The sequence below is a fragment of the Dermacentor silvarum genome, chromosome 10 (genome assembly GCF_013339745.2).
Source record: "Dermacentor silvarum isolate Dsil-2018 chromosome 10, BIME_Dsil_1.4, whole genome shotgun sequence".
NCBI classification, from domain to species: domain Eukaryota; kingdom Metazoa; phylum Arthropoda; class Arachnida; order Ixodida; family Ixodidae; genus Dermacentor; species Dermacentor silvarum.
This window is the reverse complement of record NC_051163.1, coordinates 14,762,659-14,781,998: the sequence shown is the minus strand read 5'-3', so window position 1 is coordinate 14,781,998 and position 19,340 is coordinate 14,762,659. Positions and strand designations below refer to the sequence as shown.

Below are 19,340 nucleotides of genomic sequence, written 5' to 3'. Positions count from 1 at the left end.
TGACTATATTCGCAGAATTTCAATCCCATCCAATCCACACCAGTGTCAGCTGCGCTTATGGCGGCGTGCGGGATTGTTTGGTTTCGCTTACTTGTTCTGGGGCGCCGGTGCTCGCATCACATCCCGGCGTTGTTCCCTGCAAAACACTGCCTGATCTCAGTGACAGTCCGTGCTTTACAGCGGTGCTGGGTGCACGAAGCATGCTCGCCCAATCGCCGCTTGCGGCGAGTGCCGCTATACACAAAAGCACTGGTGCAAGAGGAACAGCAGGATTTGTGTTCGCTGCTTGGTTTTGACAGCGAGTCCGACTACGTTGCCTGGCGGCGCGATCACAGGGATGTGCTCTTCAATGTGTCAGAAGATCAGCTGGCCAAGACATGCCACTGGGTGCTGAGCGAGCGCTTGGAGCGCACAGCGCTCAGGCAACACCCTGCTGTCCTGAAGGTCTCCGCCAGCACCTTGAAGCGACGCATGGCCGTTATTCGCCAAGAGGTGGGCGAATGCTTGCGCAAAATTTTGCGTCCAAGCGTTTACTGGCAAGGGGCTGTAACTGCTCTTTCTTTGCCGGTTTTATTTCGTTGACAACTACTCACGGAAACTGACAGGGGGTACACATATAGTACACAGCAGTGCCATGGGATGAGGTCAGGGGTGATGACTGTGTTCAATTACGAGGACATTGTGCTCAATTGCGATTGTTCCACCAGTCTCGTGAACATCTCTTAACAGGGAAGCGTAAGGACGAACGCAATGAATAATAATGCCAACGCCAAACTGCTGACACCGTGCAAGTGCTCTTAGCCATTGTTATAAAGACAGCGAAATTGACAGCCACACTTGCAGCACTGGAAGTCAGGAACGTGGGGCTTAACCGGTCGCAACAGGGAAACATAAAACAACATGTTTTCAGTATGTCTCAATTTGATACTTGTTTTGAAACATGTCACCTTACAAGGCCTTTGCTCAACATAGCAATTCGAATTGGCGAACACGTGCTAAACCATTTTTCTGTTAGAAATGGTAACCATCGCTGGAAGTTGAGCTGACGTATTGCACATTGTAATGACTCATGCAATCTGATGTACTGCCCTATCATATCTCAAATCGCCGCTTGCCAACGGCCAGATCATCTGCAAGATTATTTTCTTACACACTGAAGCATGTGGTATGCAGCACAGCGTTGCTCTACAGTGTCTGCCTTCTCACTACGGTGTAGAGGGCAATGTAAATGCATACTGTGCAGCTGGTTCAGCTCACAACTCTTCAGAGATACTGCCGATACCGTTATCTAGGAGTGATGGGTCAGCTCTGGTGTTGTGTCTTGCGCGGTGTGTGCAGCGTGTGGTCTGGACCGACTCGAAAACGCGGTACGGACCTATTCGTACACACGACCCTATGCCCGATTTTTGTGTGCCATGTGGCCTTGATAGGCGCGGCAGGGCACGTCTGCACCGTATTTGTCTAAACGTGGCTAACATGAAGTATTTCCTATTTAAAATCAAACAGATAAGGTCATCGTTGTGCCCTGCGTGCAAAGTGTGGGAAGCTATAGCCCGCCTAATCTGTGCATAAGCTATACACACTGCAAGGAACGGCCTTAATGTTCGCACTCAATATTCACCAGCTGTCATCCTTTGAATCAAGACACGTCCTTGGCCCATGGACTAGCACTGCCTTTGCATCTCACACAACGAAGACACTTTTGTGTTTTATTAGAGACACTGGTCTTAATGAGACACTTTAGTTGCGTGTTACATGCTGTGCTTTGTGTATGTTGTGTATCTTTGTTGTGAACTGCCCACATCATTTCATTTTTCACCCTATCCATCTGGAGTAGCATGCAAGGCATGCCACCAGGCAAACCTCTCCAGGATCCATTAAATCTCTCTGTCATGCAATTAGCCCATGCCTGATTCACGAAGCTAGCCTATTTTTTTTCACATTATGCACGTGAACACTGGTTCACATTATCAAGCAGAATTATGTAGTATATACGTAGTACTATAAAGATGATCACTGTGGTCTTGACAACGAGCTGTCAGTTGACAGTGGGTGGCCACATTAAGGGTGGTACTCAAGTTTTCTCATTCCAGGTTTTATTCAAAACGCCGCGCTAGTGTAGACGTTTTAGGATGGAAGGCATTGGTGTAGGAGTTCGTTGTAATGGTATGGCATGTTAGCGGTTGCAGTTCCCAATACATCTTTGACTAGGCAGAACTGTTGTAACTGAGGTTTTTGACTGACACTAAGTAATGAATGCAGTATCCTTTTGCCTTTATTTATTGCTTTGTGGAATTCTTGTTTATTCTGTATCTCCACTGCTCTTATCCTATCTTCTAGTGCTGTCAGTCATAATTGCAAAGTCTGTAGCTAGCACTGATTTTCTTCACCTTAAAAGCTTAATTCACTTTACAGCATTATTTTTTTTTCTAGAGTTGGCAGATAATTACCTCATCATCAAGATGTAGAAAAATGGAATTATCATGTTCATGCAATTGACCATTCATACATAATCATATCTGTCGATATTGTGTACTGCATGCATTAGTAGTATTTTGTAAACAACACTAGATACTAGTTTACATGTTTCGTTGAGCACATGCTACCCCTTTGGCCACTACCACCTTCAGACTTTTGTTTGTGGGAGTACCCAGCAAAGTTAAAAAAAGTATGTAATAGCCATGGCGGTAGCTGCTCATAGTGCATCTCACTAATTAATCAATCGCTGGGGAACTTTCGTTTACTGGCTTTATTAAGAATTAAAAGAAATACAACCCACTATTGCAAAGGTAGGCCACGGAGGAGAAAGTACATGTGCTGGCTTCGCAATTTCTGTGGCATCTCTGATCCCACTCCCTCCAGCACACCCTCGCGAGGTCGAAGTCCTGTTCATACTCCGACAAACACACATAAAGGCAGTTGCAGTGCAGTCGACGTGCACACTCAAGTTATAGACACGGTATTCGGGGCTGCATCGCCATGGAACTGTGACTCTTGGGCTGGTCTGTCTGCCGAGTGCTGCGTGGGGAAACCATCATTGGTGGATTGCTGATTGCAGATTATTATGTAACAGTAGCATCTGCTCATCAATGCATATACTAAAAAGGTAAAGCAGCCCCGCACCAATGTTTTAAGTACACCATTTTTGCTGTAGATCTTTTTTCAGTGTGTAAGCAGATGTAAGGGCTAACGGAATTATGATAACTCATGCACACAAGCCCAAGTTATCAGTTGCAGAAACTTTAAAATTCAAGCGAAATGAAGGTTACCCTTTAACTAAAATTTTTGGGACTTGGGATGCCACATTTCACTTGGCCATGATGTAGAACTGCAGTGCCCAATAACAGCAGGGAATTAATGTTAAATTGCGGAAGTTGGCGCCATGATTTCCAGTCCTGCTCAGTCTGTTGATGGCATCATTTGTATAGTACAGTTAAAAGATGTTACTTGGCGGAAGTTGGCACACCATGTGCTTGGCTTGTTGATGACATTGTTTGCACTGTTACAACTTCCACATTGCTGTCAGGGTAGTTAGGCAATAATTAAGTTGGCTGTAAAATCAAATGTCGTAGTTTTTTTCACAGTACTTTCAGTATTGTGCGAACATAAATAGCCTGTTACATTTTTAACCAATGATCATAGGGCTGCAGTTTGATGTCACATTCTCTGCTTGAAGTGTGTCAAATTCGCCGCATTGTGGTGATGCTATCGGTGTTGGCCAACAAGCTTTCTCTGGTACATTACAGAACCCCTTAAATGTTTGTGTGGTGTTGTTTAGCAGATAGCAGTGTCATGTGGCAGATTATATATTGGATAGACTCATATGAAGATGTAGTAAATTAGAATTGAATAATGCTAGTGCATTCTCATTTTCCCATCTGGTTGGTGCAGGAGGAAAGCACAGAGTTGAGCTCTGAAGCTTTGCTGGCATTGCTCTGCTGTTCCGAGTCTCTGCTGTCTTACGTCTCTGACAAGGGGAGCATCTGCGCTACGCTACGGCGCCAGAAGCTCCTGCTGTGCAAGGAGCTGTCCCTGTCCGAGCATGAGTGCTTGGACTTGATAAGCCGGGTACCCTGTCTGCTGAGCCACGATTGTGAGCTACTGAAGCGCAAGCTGAAGATTCTCAGGGAGTGTGGAATTTACAAAGAAGCTGTGCTCAAGGTAATATCGAATTCGACTTTTTTGCCTTGCACCGACATCTAGTATTCTGCCCCTGAGCATGACTTCGTGGGCATAGGTCGGCATACTAACTCACGTACACTGATTCATACACGCTTTACACACATTTCACAGGCGTGAGATAGACTGTTAATAAAGTATAAAGGGTGTGAGTGGATGTAAGTATGAATGGGAGTATGTGCCAATAAACTTGAGTGAACCTGAGGATGAACAGGAGCGAGTGCTAGTTAACTTTAGTACAAACGAAAGTCACTGATGGCGAGGTTGGGGGGACGTGAGTATAAACGTGTCTGTCAGCAAGTGTGAGTTGACGTGAGTATGTATTTGAGTGAGTGCAGGTGAGTGGGGGTTGACGCAAGTGTGAGTGGGTATCGGTAAGTGTGAATGGAAGTGACTATAAATGCGAGTTAGTGTTGATGAGTATGAGTAAGAACGAGAGTGTGCCAACAAGTGTGAGGGTAGGTGAGTATGAGTAACGATCGGCTTATTCGGCCGTGTCGTGTGGTCGTGTGTTAGGTTCCCCATAGCGACGGTCACATTCCGATCGGGTGGAGTGGAATGATGCTCGTGTATTTAAATTTGTCTGTTTTAAAGGGTCCCTGAACCACCCGTTGGGCTGGGTGAAATAACATAGTCCGCGGGTAGCATACGCTGCTGTGAACATCTCAGCCAAATTTTGCTGTCATACGCGGTGCGTGGAGCTCGAAAGCGGAGCGTGAAGTCACCTTTCTCTCAAACGCTCGTGTTTCACCAGAAGCCATGATCCTCACTCTTTTCTGTGCGCTTTATTTCGTAAGAAAGCACATTATAATACGCGGCTGCTATTGGTTGCTGCGGTCGGCTACACCGTGGCCGCCACGAGTCCACTGGCTAAGCGCACTGCAGCTCGCTGAGGACAACCGCGTTTGGCTTACGTTTAGCGTGTCGTAGGCACCAAAATTGGAAGATGTGGTGTCTATGTTAACATCCAAAATGAAACTTGAACTGCGCGCCCCGGTGACATTTTGAAGGCGGAGCGTTGTGGCCACACCCCACCTTGCCGTAGCCTTTGCAGTGCAAGGCACTGAAGAATTAATGGGAGCACAGCGGAGGCCATGTTTGATTGCCAATAACTCCACTTCTGCTGAATGCATTGGAGTATTTTTGCGACAAAGTATTTCTGAAATAGCCTATTTTCACTTCAAATGTCTCTCTCTACTTTGATTTATCGTCATTTATCGTCTGTTTCCTCTAAAGACACGTAAAAATGTTTCGCATACGTGGAAAGAAGCGGTACCGCGTGCTTATTTGCGCTTTTATTATTTGTGCACATATATTTTTCTGTGTTTCATTGCTGTCAAATCGAGAAGGCCGAGGGCCTGTGTTTCTAGCAGACGACACACTCTACGGGTGCTGCGCTGCCCGTTCCGCGCCGCCGTCGGTCTCCACCACGCGCATCAACAGATGGCGCTACGCGATGACATAAGTAGAAGGGAAGGAGAAAGCACTCGTGAAAGCATGAAGAGGAGCGGAGGGAGAGAGCAAAGGTATGAGCTAGACCCCCGGCGACCGCGTTACACGGTTTGTCCTGAGCGAATTCATTGTGCGGCGGCGGAGTCGGCGCTCCTGTTTACCTTACTCCATGCTGGGAACTCTGTTTCTGTACATCCCCGTTGTTTGTTGTCTTCCTACTTTTCGGCCACCAAACCTCCAACCGCCTTTTACTAATCTCTGTAGCGGACATGTTTACTTTCCCCCTGCTATCCCTGAACCCAAGGGATTCAAGGAGGTCAGATGAGCCTAGACTGGCAGCTGGATAGATTTCGTCACATTCCATTAAACATGTTCCATTGTTTCCCTAGCTTTATCGCAGCAAGCACATGTGTCTTCATCCTTGGTGTATCCTCGCATTTTAACTATGCGTTCTAAGGCATCTTGATCTCGCTTCGAAAAGTAAGGAGCTTCCATTTGAGTTATCATAAATTGTTTCTTTCCTGATTTTGTTTTTTTCCTTGAGGTAGTTAGTCATACCATGTTTCTTTTCCATTGCCGCCACCCATGACATTGTCTAATCAGCCTCTCTCACTTTGCGTTTGACGTTCTTCGTTGCCGTGTTGCTGACCACACCGGTCACATACTTGCTGGTAAGCTTCCTAGTTATTTCCTCCACTGTGAGTCAATGTTTTGCCTGTAAAAATACCTGAACACCCTCTTGCACCCCATCTACTTTCTTCCATATTCCTCAGTCGAACTTCAAAATCCATTTTACTCTGAGCTTCCCTCACTTCAAAACTTGTCTAGCCCATATCACCCTGTACAGCTTCATTTGTAGTCTTCCAGTGAGCGCCCAATGCGAGGCGTCCCACTGATCTTTGGTTGACACCGAGTCCTGATTGTACCCCTGACTTCAAGCAAACAACCACATTTCCAAATGTAATGGTTCCCTGGAACCATTACACCTTTCCACATACCCCGGAGCACCTCGTACCTACTGTATCCCCACAGCCCTCTGTGCTTCATTATGGCCGCATTTCGCTTCCCTTTTGCTATTAGTGTTATTATTGTGTTTTCCTATGTCTCCAGATATCTATCGCCTTCGTTTATGCGACTGATACATGGCGTGCCACCTGGTGTAGTGATATGCAACTGCAAGGCACAGTGTGCACGTATCGACACTACGCAGCGCGCATCTCACATCACATGACAAGTAGCACGATACGATGCTGCTGATGATTTATTGGCAACCCTTTTGAAACAGGACGGTGACAAATCAACTAGCCTGCTTGATTTAGTCAGGAATACTATACATGTTTTTTTTTTTTCATTGTAGTATTTTTGTATACATCTCCTTAATCTTCTTTTACTTCCTCAAACCTTCTCTATCTACCTTGTCCGTTACCTATGCAACTACTACCTGGTGTGCCACCTGGTGTAATAATGTGCAACTGCAATGGAAAGTGCAAGTATCAATGCTATGCGGCACGCATCTTGCATCACGTGTCTCCTCGCGCGCTAGGACGGGTGTGTGGGGCATGTTTCTGCTGCAAGCTATCAATCGCTGGCGTGGTACAGTTGTAGAGTAGCTGACTCCAGCGCAGCGGGCCCAGGTTCGATGCCGGCGGGAACTGTTTTTTTTTTCTTACCCATTCTTGGCGATAGCTGCGACGGACACCGGTGGCAGCGGACAGCATTGTCAACCGCAACTGCTTCTTGAATGAGCCCATAACAGCTTAGGCTGTAACATGCGCCACAGGATGAGGCATGTGTGTGGTGAAAAAGAAAAATCCCGGAAGTAACTCGGCACATTGTAATGGAATGCCAAGATATACACCCAGCGAGACCCGTAGGGAGTGTCCACCTTATGGAGCGTTGGAATTCTAAGAAGATGGAAGGATTAGCTGGTCAACAGTCGAGATAGGTAGGAGACGATTTGAATATTAATGGGGAAAAAAAGCAGGGAAGGTATTGATAAAACCGTAGTCATTGTAAGCACGTGTAATGGTACAGTACAGTGACAGAGATTTTAAATACAAAAGGTCTAGATCAGATAGGCAAAATGTTAGATAGCGATACATGTAGTAAAACCTGATTAAATCAAGCAGGCGATTATGTGTCCCCCGCCCCCCGTTCCACAGAGGTGCCAGTAAACATAGTCATCATCGTGCCAACTATGCCGATTGTGTGGCTGCCAGATATTGTCGGCGGAGCTACCGTCTCCTGTTGGAGACACCCGTCTGTAGGCACACTAGTCAATATATTTTAGGCCACTCATAGTGTGTGAAGGATTCGTAACGGCAACATGCCGCCGAGGCAAGCGTGCCGAGGCTGCGCGCACCAGCCACACCAAGAGCTCGGCCGAAGCTTGCGATGCCTGTCTCGCCCAAATTCGTGAATATCATGGCCGCATAATCATCAGTTAATCGTCGATTGATTTCAACCACCATGTAGGTCTACCTTGTGTTCTTCAGCGTCGACATTTGGTTGACCCCTTTCTTTATTTACATGTGTCATGGCATCTATTTTATACAAAAAATTCGGCCACTGACAAAATTGAGCATGCAGTGATGCATGCCCTAGAGTGTCTCACATGCCCTAGGCACTGTCTCACATTCTTTTTTTTTATTCGCGAGGATTTGCCGCTGGCCATAAAGCATAAAAGAAAGTTAAATAAAGGCTTCCAACTCTGCATTGTGCAAGAACTGCTGCAGTATCACTGCAAACTTGATGTCCATCACCCAACGGTCGTAGTTTCACATTCACGTTCTTGTTACTGAATGCCATCTGATTGCCTCCTATATGCACAGAACTGTTGCGCCCTCATGAAGGTGAAGTTGTACTATCAACTATGTGTTATGGAAGTCACCGCCTCTATCCTGAATGAATGCGTGTCGTGCATGATATCTGGCGGCAGGACCCGTGGGTGTTCCGGCACAGCGAGTCTCTGATGGCAAAGCGAGCGAAGCAGTGCCAGGCGCTGGGCATTCCGATGCGCACGTGGCTGCTGCGCTGCTCCGACGGCGTTCTTCAGCGCCACGTGCAGATTTGGCGAGCCTCTAGGACGGTGCTGGGCACGCACCCGGACACGCCCGAGTACCTCGCAGAAAGGCTGCACTGCACGCATCTGGAGGATCTGGTGCGCCGCCACCCACGACTGCTCAGCATACGACCACCTAAGCTCAAAGAGGTACGTTTTATTGAACGGAGCGAGCTGTATGTGTACAGTCAACCGCAAAAGTTTGCGGACCGTGGGATCTGAGAAAAAGTTGTATTTCCGAATAGTTTGAGACCGTAACCAGTTGATCCGCACAGTACTATGTCGTTTGCATTTACTGTAGTACAGGCTGGAGACCCGAGTCATCATTATCATCATCAACCTATTTGTATGTCCACTGCAGGACGAAGCATCTCCTAGCGATCTCCAGTAACCTTACGCTAGCTGATGCCAATTTGCGCCTGCAAATTTCCTAATTTCTGAGTACTAGGCTGCATTCCGTAGCTGCGAAGATATTCAGCTTTTTCTCAAGTCCCACGATTCATAAACTTTTGTGGTAGACTGCACATAGATGTTTCACCCGTTTTATGCCGCCGGGCAAACTTTGAATGAAGAACGTTATGTTAGAAACCATCGGCGATGAAGGTCACTGTAAGCGAACGGCCCGAACGTACGAGCGAGGGTACGACAGCCCCCCCCCCAATTCGGCCCCTCACCTCAACTCGTTTGCCCGAGAGCACGCGGCAATTCCTTTGGCGTCTTTCCTCCATGTCCCACAACGAACGAATGTGTGAGCGAGCGACCACTTCGTAGCGACAGTACCCCCCCCCCCCCCATTATTCCCCCCTTGTCCGGCCCTCCCCGCAACTTGTTTACGCGAGACGGTTCCGCCCAGTCCTCCCCCAGTCCCTCTTCGCAACTATAGGTTGCCCAAACGCACGCGCACTTTTCCTCGGCGCGCTTCCTCGCCTTCTCTCGCCCAAGTCTGGCCACTGATTACCGTCGTACCTACCACGAAACCAGCCGAAGGAGCCAAAGAAAGCTATTGGCACTAAACAGTAAGGTCTGCGTTCCCCAAAGAGCCTTTACATTAAATGTATACGCCAAACTGTGAGCTTCTCAAGGACTTAACGATGTCTCAAAAAAGCAAGGCCTTTTGCCGTGGCCTTGCTCGCATTGTTGACCATTCAGGTGCATGGAATTCGCGGGTCTTCAGTGATCCCGGCTCCAGTGGCCAATTCCAGGACATACAAGTTAATTAAACGAACTGTAGTACATATGCAGCGCACCCGACACATGTTGAAATTACGAGGTCACTTCGACATGGTGCGGATGAAATTTGTTTGCGCAGGTGCTGGACCTTCTGTTCACAAATGGCTACACCGCCGAGCAGGTGCGCCAGTACCCGCGCGTGCTGAGCTCGAGTGCCAGCCGGTTGCGCCAGCGGCTGCAGTGCCTGTCCACCCGCCAGGTGCCGCTGCCGTCGCTCTACACACTCTTGCTATCAGAGAAGGCCTTCGAGCGAATCTACGGCAAATCCTCCGGCGAGCACAACCACAAGCCTGCCGTGTCACGACCCGAATGCCAAACTGCAGAATAAACGTTGACGTCTTCCTAGTATTCTGTGCCTCTGTGCTCTCATTCGTACTCAGTCTCTCATGAGAGACAAAATAGTTAGACAAATAATAGACAAATAATAAAAGTTAGACAAGACAAATAATAGACAAACGCCTGTGATGGCGCAAGAGAGAGGGAGTAACAACTTTATTTACGGCATAACGAGGTCGTTAAATTAGGTTGCCGGTGGTCTGAAGGGTGGTGGCCAATTGCTTGCCATGACCATTTCGGTCCAGTTACTTCTGCTTGAATCCGGTAGTCAGTCGTCGACAGGCAGAAAGAAAGCGAATGTATATACTACAGTAGGAAGGATAAATCACAAGCCCTATCTTCAAGAGGTATTTCGACCGAAAGAGTGCGCAGATGAGCACCTTACTATAGTACAGGCTAGTACGCCTGGGGTGGCTAGAATTACCCAGTTCTAGCCACCATACCATGCCTTAGTGCTTATCAGTGTTGGCAAATTCGCAAGGAAGTCGCCTAATTTGACGAGTTCTTAGTCGCCTCAATTAAACCTTAGCCTTTTTGAAGTCGTAGCGACTTTTTGTGGACGGAAATAGCCAGTTTAGCGGAAGCACACTATGTGAAAAAGCATGGCCGACGCAACGCAGGAGTGCTGGAACCTGTTTTGGCGAAGCCTTGGCCATGGTCTACCACCGTGGCCATGACAGTCGCGTCATCCAGCTTGTGCCATGTGCGCGCCTGTGACTTGCCTGCGAACCTTCCATGTACCTGCAAATTGCCATGGTAAAAATTTTTCAAAGTATTTTGGCTAAGTTCAATGCCTCGCCCTCATTTTATACCAAGTACGATTTATGCACCTCTACTTGTCGCTACTTTACCGTAGTTATAAAAATAATGAGGGGATTTCTAGGAACAAATAAAACAAAAAGAGACTTAATTGGTAGCAGGCAAGTATTACCATTTAGTGCCTTTTCGTAAAAATAGCGTGTTTTGGCGTGCGACCTGACTGCATTGTGATCATTAAAGAAAAAAAATTATCATGCCATTCCACTGCTGTAAAGGTGGATTACCAGAGAAGCAGTTTAGCACACGACGTAGATGTGACACAGAATTTAGATCAAAGGTACGAGCAAATTTAATTTCTCTTAAGCGGCGACGGCGGTCATCCCGAAGAAAGACACACGCACACGCACTTTTATTTTGATCAGCGGTCTTGATCGGCGGCATACATTCACGTCGAAGACTACCGCCACCTCGGGGAGCCGGACGAAACTAGACACGCGTCACGGGACCGCCAAGCCGGGAGAGCGGAAGGAAGCTAAGCACGGAAACTGTTAGAACTACGACAAAGAGAGGGCGGTGCGAGCGTACACATGGCCGACGTGGGTCGCACAGCGGCAAATCTTTGAGAAACTCTTCTTATATACCTGAGAGTCTACTGATATTGAAAATGGTGTCTATTAATCACTAATACATTGAAAATGCATATGCAAGTGATGAGACGTGTAAGCTCTTGCATAGAATGAAGTGATTTTGCATCAAATTCAAGAGCCGAGTTTTTGCACCCGCAGATCTGTTGACGGACACGAAAAAGCATAGAACCCTAACCATAGACAGCTTCGCTGTCAAAAAAAAAAAAAAAAGAAAAAAAAGTTGCCAACGTTGCCAGTCACATATTGTGCCTTGCCCACCCGGAGTGCTATTTTGGACGGCTCAAATTTCTCCACATTGTCGGATTTTGTCGCGTCGGCGTTTTCAGTAAATCGGAGCGGCCAAACATGCAGCCGTGTAAGCCAATCAGAGCTGACACTATGGTGGAATTTAACGAATTCCTGAACAGCATCCCCGTTCGCATTTCAGGTGCACGCCAAGAGCACATGCGTGTATTAACTAGCGCCCGTAGACATTCTGCCAGACAGCTCAGTAGCGGGTTAGCGACCAGTTGGCCAACGCTTCCAACAGCATGCTGCGAAGCGCCCCCTACCAACGCCCCTGGATCGCTCTACCCGAATTGTCTTGGATACGTGCCGTTTGCCTACGACCCAGCAGTTGGGAATTCCGGCGTATTATCGAATTCGCCTTCTTGCCAGCTCCGAGTGGCGTCCTCAGCACAGAAGCCGGTGAACGCATTGTTGTGCCAGTTTCGTATTTTATAAGGTCAAGCTGCGGCATAAGTACCGCTATAATGCCTCTAACGACGGTTCTTACGACGGTCCTCACGACAATTTTCGGTTACATGCTCCCATCGCCTGTGACAGAGAGGGAGCGATCGAAAAACGCAAGCTGGCCTTTGAAGCCAGCTTTCTGCGCGAGTGCCTGAAGTAGCAGTAACGGCTTAATTAAGCTGGAAAAAGAAGGGGACACATCAGCTGCGCTGTTGAGCGTGAAGGTTAAATTTTATAAAATAATTATTTCGGCAGAAATAATTTTAGGGTGACTGTCGACGTAAATGCGATTAGCATCGAATGTAGGGACTAGAGTGTACTAGAATTGTCTAGTACACTCTAGTAGGGACACACCGACGACAGACACGCTCCCGAAGAGGGCGGCGTGGAATCATTGATCAATCGTCCGGGTGCCATGGTCTTTATATAAAGGCTTACATCTTAACGAAATGGCAGAAACATTGGCGAAGGCGTCGTTAGATGGTCCAGTTCAATTTTCCCCTTCATCAGCTACGATCGTAAAGTCTAGGTTTCTGAGACAATTGTGATCCTGAAAAAAAAAAAAAAATGTTCTGTCCCGTCTACAGCAAAATCCCCAGAGGTTAAGCACTCGTTGACTCCCTGGAAAAGTAAACTATGCCCAACACAAAGATATGAAACAGCTATCACTAGGTTTCGCTTTCGTATACCATGTTTACATTTTCAATTGCGCAGGGTTGGCTTGGCGCCTTCACCGTTTTTTGTTCGTTTGTTTGCTTGTTTGTTCTTGTCAGATATCATCTAACATTTTCATTTCTTGTCGTCGATTTCTTGAATTACGAAAAAGAACCCTAGAAAACCCATCGTCTTCTTGGATTAGGTATAATTGCTATCCTTGAGTGCCTTCCAGGACTGTTTTTTTAAAGGTTCAATGTGATTTGACCCGCCGTGGTCGCGTAGTGACTTGGGCGTTGCGCTGGTAAGCACGATAGCGCGGTATAGAAAACCCCGACCGTGGCGGCCGCATTTCTATGACGGCGAAATGCAAAAAACGCCCGTGTACCGTACGGTGCCCGTGAAAGAATCTCAAGCGGTCAAAATTAATCCGGAGCTCCTACGATGGCGTGCCTCTTCATCGGATCGTATTTTTATTTTTTTATTTTAATAATACTGTAAGCATTAACAGGCTCTTACAGGAGCGGGAACAAAATCTCAGAATCAACTTTTTTGGCGCGTAAAACCTCAAAATCAACTTTTTTGAATGCCGTACGGCGCCATCAGTAAATGAAAAAAAGAAAAGAAAACAAAGCAAGCTTGCATGGTTCAATACACGTTGCCTCGAAGTATTATCGCTCAACAAACTTAAACGCTGTCTGATTCCGACTCTGAATTTTTCACTTACACATATCCGGTTTGAAGCGTTCCCTCGTTTGCATCTTCTGAAATGAGGAAGAACAACAGCTGATCACTTCTTTTTGTCGTGCCGCCGCTTTACTATACTGAGAACAAATTCCGACAGAAACTTTATCGGCGTGACTATCGGTGCTAATTCGATTATCATTGGATCAATGTAGCGACGCACCGTACTTCCGCCACCAAAACGCGTGACGTATGAGGCCTGGTTCGTTCCTCGTGTCTCGAGGTACACCTCAACGGGAGCCTCATACCAGAAACGTCATTGCTCAGGGTGCTGGGCAATGTGGCTGCAGTCTAACCAGCGTGCTACACACACCCTTACGCTCCTCAAAACCAGTGTCAAGGCGATATCACGCATGATATCTGTGTAACATCGAAGAATAGAGGCATGAAGGAAGGGGACACACTCCGACTGGTCAAAAGCCTGGTGGTGAGCAGAATCACATACAGCCTGCCCTACTACCATCTCACACAATCCGAGACGAAACAGGCCCACACGCTCTTGAGGATGGCTTTCAAGACCGCTCTCCGCCTGCCGATGAGTACATCGACTGAGAAATTATTGGCGCTGGGGTTACACAACACCCTCGGCGAACTCACAGAAGCCCTTCACGTCTCACAACAACAGAGACTTGCGCGGACTCACACGGGCCGGCAGGTCCTACAAACCTTGGACTTCAAAGCCACAACAATACGAACCCAAGAAACCTGCACGATACCTCGTCACGTCCAGGACAGGTATCACATTGCCCCAATACCACGCAACATGGACCCTAACCTACACTCCGGAAGGAGGAAAGCGAGGGCCCAATACATAGAGAAAACATTCAGGTTCGATACCACGGCCCGTTTTACGGACGCCGCTATGTACGGAACGAAGAAAAAGGGCGCAGTGGCAGTGGTCTGCGACCGCCGAGGCCACGTCACCTCCAGTGCATCGACCCGCCCCTGCACGATCACGGAAGCGGAAGAACTGGCCATCGCGTTAGCCATCCGCAAAGGCCAACACGCAAGCGAACCACTGACGATCCTCACGGACTCCCAGCAGGCCTGCCGCAACTTCCTACAGGGAAGAATCGCAAGACCTGCGGCACAAGTCCTAGCCCAAATACCCAAGGAGGACACTGACGACAACACCATCATAACCATCATTTGGATACCGGGTCACGCTGCCATCACGGGTAACCTGTATGCCGACAGAGCAGCTCGAGAATTTGCACATAACCGAGCACTCATCACGCCGACTGCAGATGACCCTGACCCAGTTGACCCCGAGTATTCAGCAATCCTGAACTACCACAGAGGGAGTCGCTTGCGATATCCCCCACCCCATCGAATACTAAAGACGGAGGATGCCGCTGCCTGGCGTAGGCTCCAGACAGGCACTTACACGAACCTACACATATTACATCGCCTGCACCCCACAGCCTACAGGGACGAATGCCCGTGGTGCGGGGCCACACCAACCCTATACCACATTACGTGGGAGTGCACGCTACACAACATAGAACACCATCACACGAACACCACGAGGGAGCAATGGGAGGCACTGCTGTCCAGCTCGGCCCTCGACGACCAGCTCAAGCTGATCCAGAGAGCAAAGATGGCAAGAGCCAGCGGAGCCCTGGACTAGGGGCCCCGACCATTAGCGATGCCCCATTGGGGCAAGACAAAACTATCTTTGAATTAAAGTTTATCTATCTATCTATCCTCGTGCCTCCCTCTGTACACTCTACGCCACCTAGCGGCACCGCCGCGAAGGCCGCGCGGGGGCGATTGTCTGAATATCCATTCCATTCATCCCATTCGATTCAATTGAATATCCATTGAATATCCATTCAGACAAGATTGTAATATATATGGTGCGGGTTCGATTACGCCCAGCATCGGTCCTGGTGTCGAGCTCTCTGGCGGATCTCTAAAGATATTCTTTTTTTCTTGACATTGAAGAGCCGCGCATGTCCAGTGGCACACTACCCAGCGACCCACGTGGGTGTGAAAAAGGTTAGATACAGACAAACATACCGCAGACTTTGTGAAATTGCCAAAGAATGACCCTAACCTCCATTAAAAGGATCTCCGAAATCCCCTTTCGCCAAATTGGCCTGGATCTGTCAACTCCCGTTATCCTTTCATTTGGAGCTTCGGCTCTCAGGTACGGTCATGGGGATATTTGCGCCACCGTCCAGGTGTTTATTATTTATTCCAAGTATTTGGCCAGTGAGTGAGTACGAACTTTATTGAGGTCCTGAGGAGAAAGAATTAAAGCGCCACGCCACTCATCAGGAGCGCCGTATTTGGCCAGGATAAATCTGCTTCCCTTATCATTACTATTTCTAGTACACTTAATTCAATTCAGGCTAATTAATTTTTTTCATCTATCACACTAAATTAATCAAAGTTCACAAATTTGCAAATGAAATGTCATTTCTAAATTCATTAGGTCTTATACACCTGAGCCTCGGCCAATGTCCCATAGTGGGTGTGAGCCACGAGTTCAGACGATAATTTCAACAACAAGAACAACAAATGTGGGAGCGGCCGATCACGGGAGAACATAAGCAAGACTCGTCCCCTGCAGTTTTACTGTGCCGTGCTCGGCTGCGCAGGCGCAATGGGTGAGTCTTGACGCGAGAGTTGTTCGCGATAGTGTCGACGGTTGCATATAGTGGCCGTGTGAAAGCAGGTGCTTTGCGTGCCACCGAATTGACGCTGTGCCCAATTCTGTGCTTGGGCGCTATACGAGGATCTTTTCCTTTAATGGTCGGTGCAATGAAGTGTGCTGGTAGGTCAAAGGGAGCACCACAAAAGCCCAACACAAGCAAACTTCTATCAGTGGCAAGTCTGAAAACGTCTATGCAGCTTGGCGGCAGATGACGTGTGGAAGATGAAGTTTGCTCTTTCTTATGTACAGCCTTTGTCAAAAGTATACAGGCTACTATAGGTGCCTTCACCATATACGTCATCCGGCTATCTGGTGCGGTTCCCGGGGGCGGGGGGGGGGGGGGGGGGTATCATGGCTCTCCAAACCTACGGATGGCGAGTACGAATGTTGGAATGTATATCGTAATGAGTTGGAGTGTAATGTTGGAATGTAATGAGTTGGAATGTATATCGCAAAAGGCTGACTCGTCATACCACGTTTGATACAATTTGCTTAGGTGAAGAACACGACGAGCAAGACCATGTGTTTGACGGCGATGAGAAAAGTAAGTATTACAGGTCATGTGCAGTTTTTTTTTTTTTTTCGGAGAGAAACTTTTTTCTTTTTATTCCTGAGAATAGACGTGGACTAAAGTGACACATTTCCCTTCAGTGAAACATGCCGACGAAGTGATCGACGCTGAGGAACCAGGTAATAAAACTTACGTACACTTTGTTAGAGCCGTTTCAATGGCCTAGACTTCAAGACCACTGTACTGCCATGCTTAGTTGTAGTTTCAAGCAGCACCACTGGTGTCAACTTCATTGCAGAGGCCGTGGATGAAGGGCAAGTATATGTGGCACTCAGCGGCCCAGCCGCTGAAGAGTTGACATCGCAATTACTGATATGCCCGCTGGATGAAGTTCAAGTCGGGGGACCCAAAGTTCTGGTCGCTATCACTACACCTTATAATACGAAGAAAATGGACAATGAAGGCAAACTAATTGCTATGTTTAATTGGGATGTGTAAATACGAAGAAATTCAAAGGAACTGAAAGTCCGTGAAAGGACGACTTGCCGCATGTAGAGACCGGACTCATATCCCCCATAATACGAGCGGTGCACCGCACACGTATTGTGGAAGATGTGGGTTTGGGTTCCACATGCGGCAAGTTGACAGATATATTGCGGTTCGCACGGATTTGGTAATTCTTCTCCAGAAAAAAAAATTTGCGGCAGAGACCATCTGACTATGACTATCTATATGGTAATGCGTTTAGCATTGAGTCAATATAGCGACTAAACGTATTGCCACCGCTGAAACTAGTTACGGATGAGGCGTGTACTGCAGCGTCACTCCTCTTTCGCGCTTCCGTAAGTACAATCAACGCCATCTAGTGCCGCTACCGCGAAGCCTGTGCGCGGCCTCCGAAATGCATGGCGCGCCGTTGCGTTCGAACGCTGAGAAACGCGTCATGCACCCACCCGGCTCCTCTCTCGCGCTTCTTTCTGGACACGCTCTGCCACCTGGTGGCACTGGAGGGAAGTCCATGCGTGGCCTCCGAGACGAGAAGCGTGGCGCGCCAGTGGCACACACTCAGTGGCACATGCTCAGTTACCAAACTTGGCGAGAGGTTCATTGAAGAGCGACACATATACCCGGTGCATTCATGGCGCAGCTGGCTGGATAAAGCGTGGGCGTGAAAGGCCTTCACTGAAGCGGCGCATATTCCGTGCGTATGTGGCACCGCCTGCTAATGCATCGCGCAGCTGTCCTTGAGGAACCCTTGTGTCGGTGGTTCCATTCCGCTCTGCATCGGAGAAATTTAAGGGATATTTTTCGTCATTGTTGACCGGCACATTCTAAGTGGCACATACCTAGTTACCCAAGTTGGCGTCAAAGACGTTCGTTGAACAGCGGCACACATCTACTGGTACATAACGGTGACCCATGTTGGCATCAAAGAGGTTCATTGAAGAACAGGGGCGGTATTCTGTAAGAGTCTAATTAGTGGATTTTCCATTTTGGCTGTCGCTGATTGGATGCTGCTTCACGTGCAGGAAGGAGACTGGCTGGCACCTTCCTGCACGTGAAGCAGCAGCCAGTCAGTGACAGCCGAAATGGACAGTCCACTAATTGGACTCTTACAGAATACCGCCCCAGCACAGACCAAGTGGTACCTACCCAGTGCTACAAGTGGTTGTCAATTTATTCGAACAGCGGTGTCTACTACCCAGTCCCGCATCTACTGTGACCCATGTCGGCGTGAAAGAGGTTCGTTGAAGAGCGGCACGCATGTACACAGTGGCACATGCTCAGTGACCTAAGTTGGTCCGATGCAGCAGCGCACCCAGGATCTCTGCCAGGGGTGGTTGAATTTTTCTCTGTGTGTGTGTGTGGGGGGGGGGGGGGGGGGGAAGCAAACACTTTGCATAATATGCAATTTCCTTGCTTTAACCAGAGGAATCCAACAGCAAATAAAATGCCTTATAATTACAATTATAATGACACCATGCAATATAATGACACGATGTTTATTTCTTCAGCTTTTTACTCAAAGTAATTTAAGAGTGAATGAATCAATACAAGACAGTGATAGAGTGTTTTGCTAATCAGGAAAATTCGACCTCAAGCCACCTCCTGAATTGTAATGACAATGTGAACAGAACACAGAAGGTACATGTTGGACTGGTGGGGCTGAACGCGTGTGTGGGGGGGGGGGGGGGGGGGGGCGGTTACAACACCCCAGAAAGAAGAAGAACAATCGGCCATTAAACTATCTGGAGGCTTCTGGACGCTCAAACGCTTTTGCTCAGTTTCGCGGGCTCGTAACTCCGGATCTTCTGCTAATCACCGACGTTTCGCCGCCACTTTGGCGGCGTGATACTCGGGATAGGACCCAAG

General features: G+C 48.0%; 1 protein-coding gene across 1 annotated transcript; it reads left to right on the top strand.

The window, feature by feature from the left end:
- Window positions 1–52: 52 nt before the first annotated feature.
- Window positions 53–10,270, top strand: LOC119465839 (transcription termination factor, mitochondrial). Its single transcript, XM_037726311.2, has 4 exons — window positions 53–492; window positions 3,892–4,161; window positions 8,570–8,842; window positions 10,002–10,270. The coding sequence occupies exons 1-4, from the start codon at window positions 58–60 to the stop codon at window positions 10,248–10,250; spliced, it is 1,227 nt and encodes a 408-aa protein (XP_037582239.1). The 5' UTR covers window positions 53–57; the 3' UTR covers window positions 10,251–10,270.
- Window positions 10,271–19,340: the final 9,070 nt, after the last annotated feature.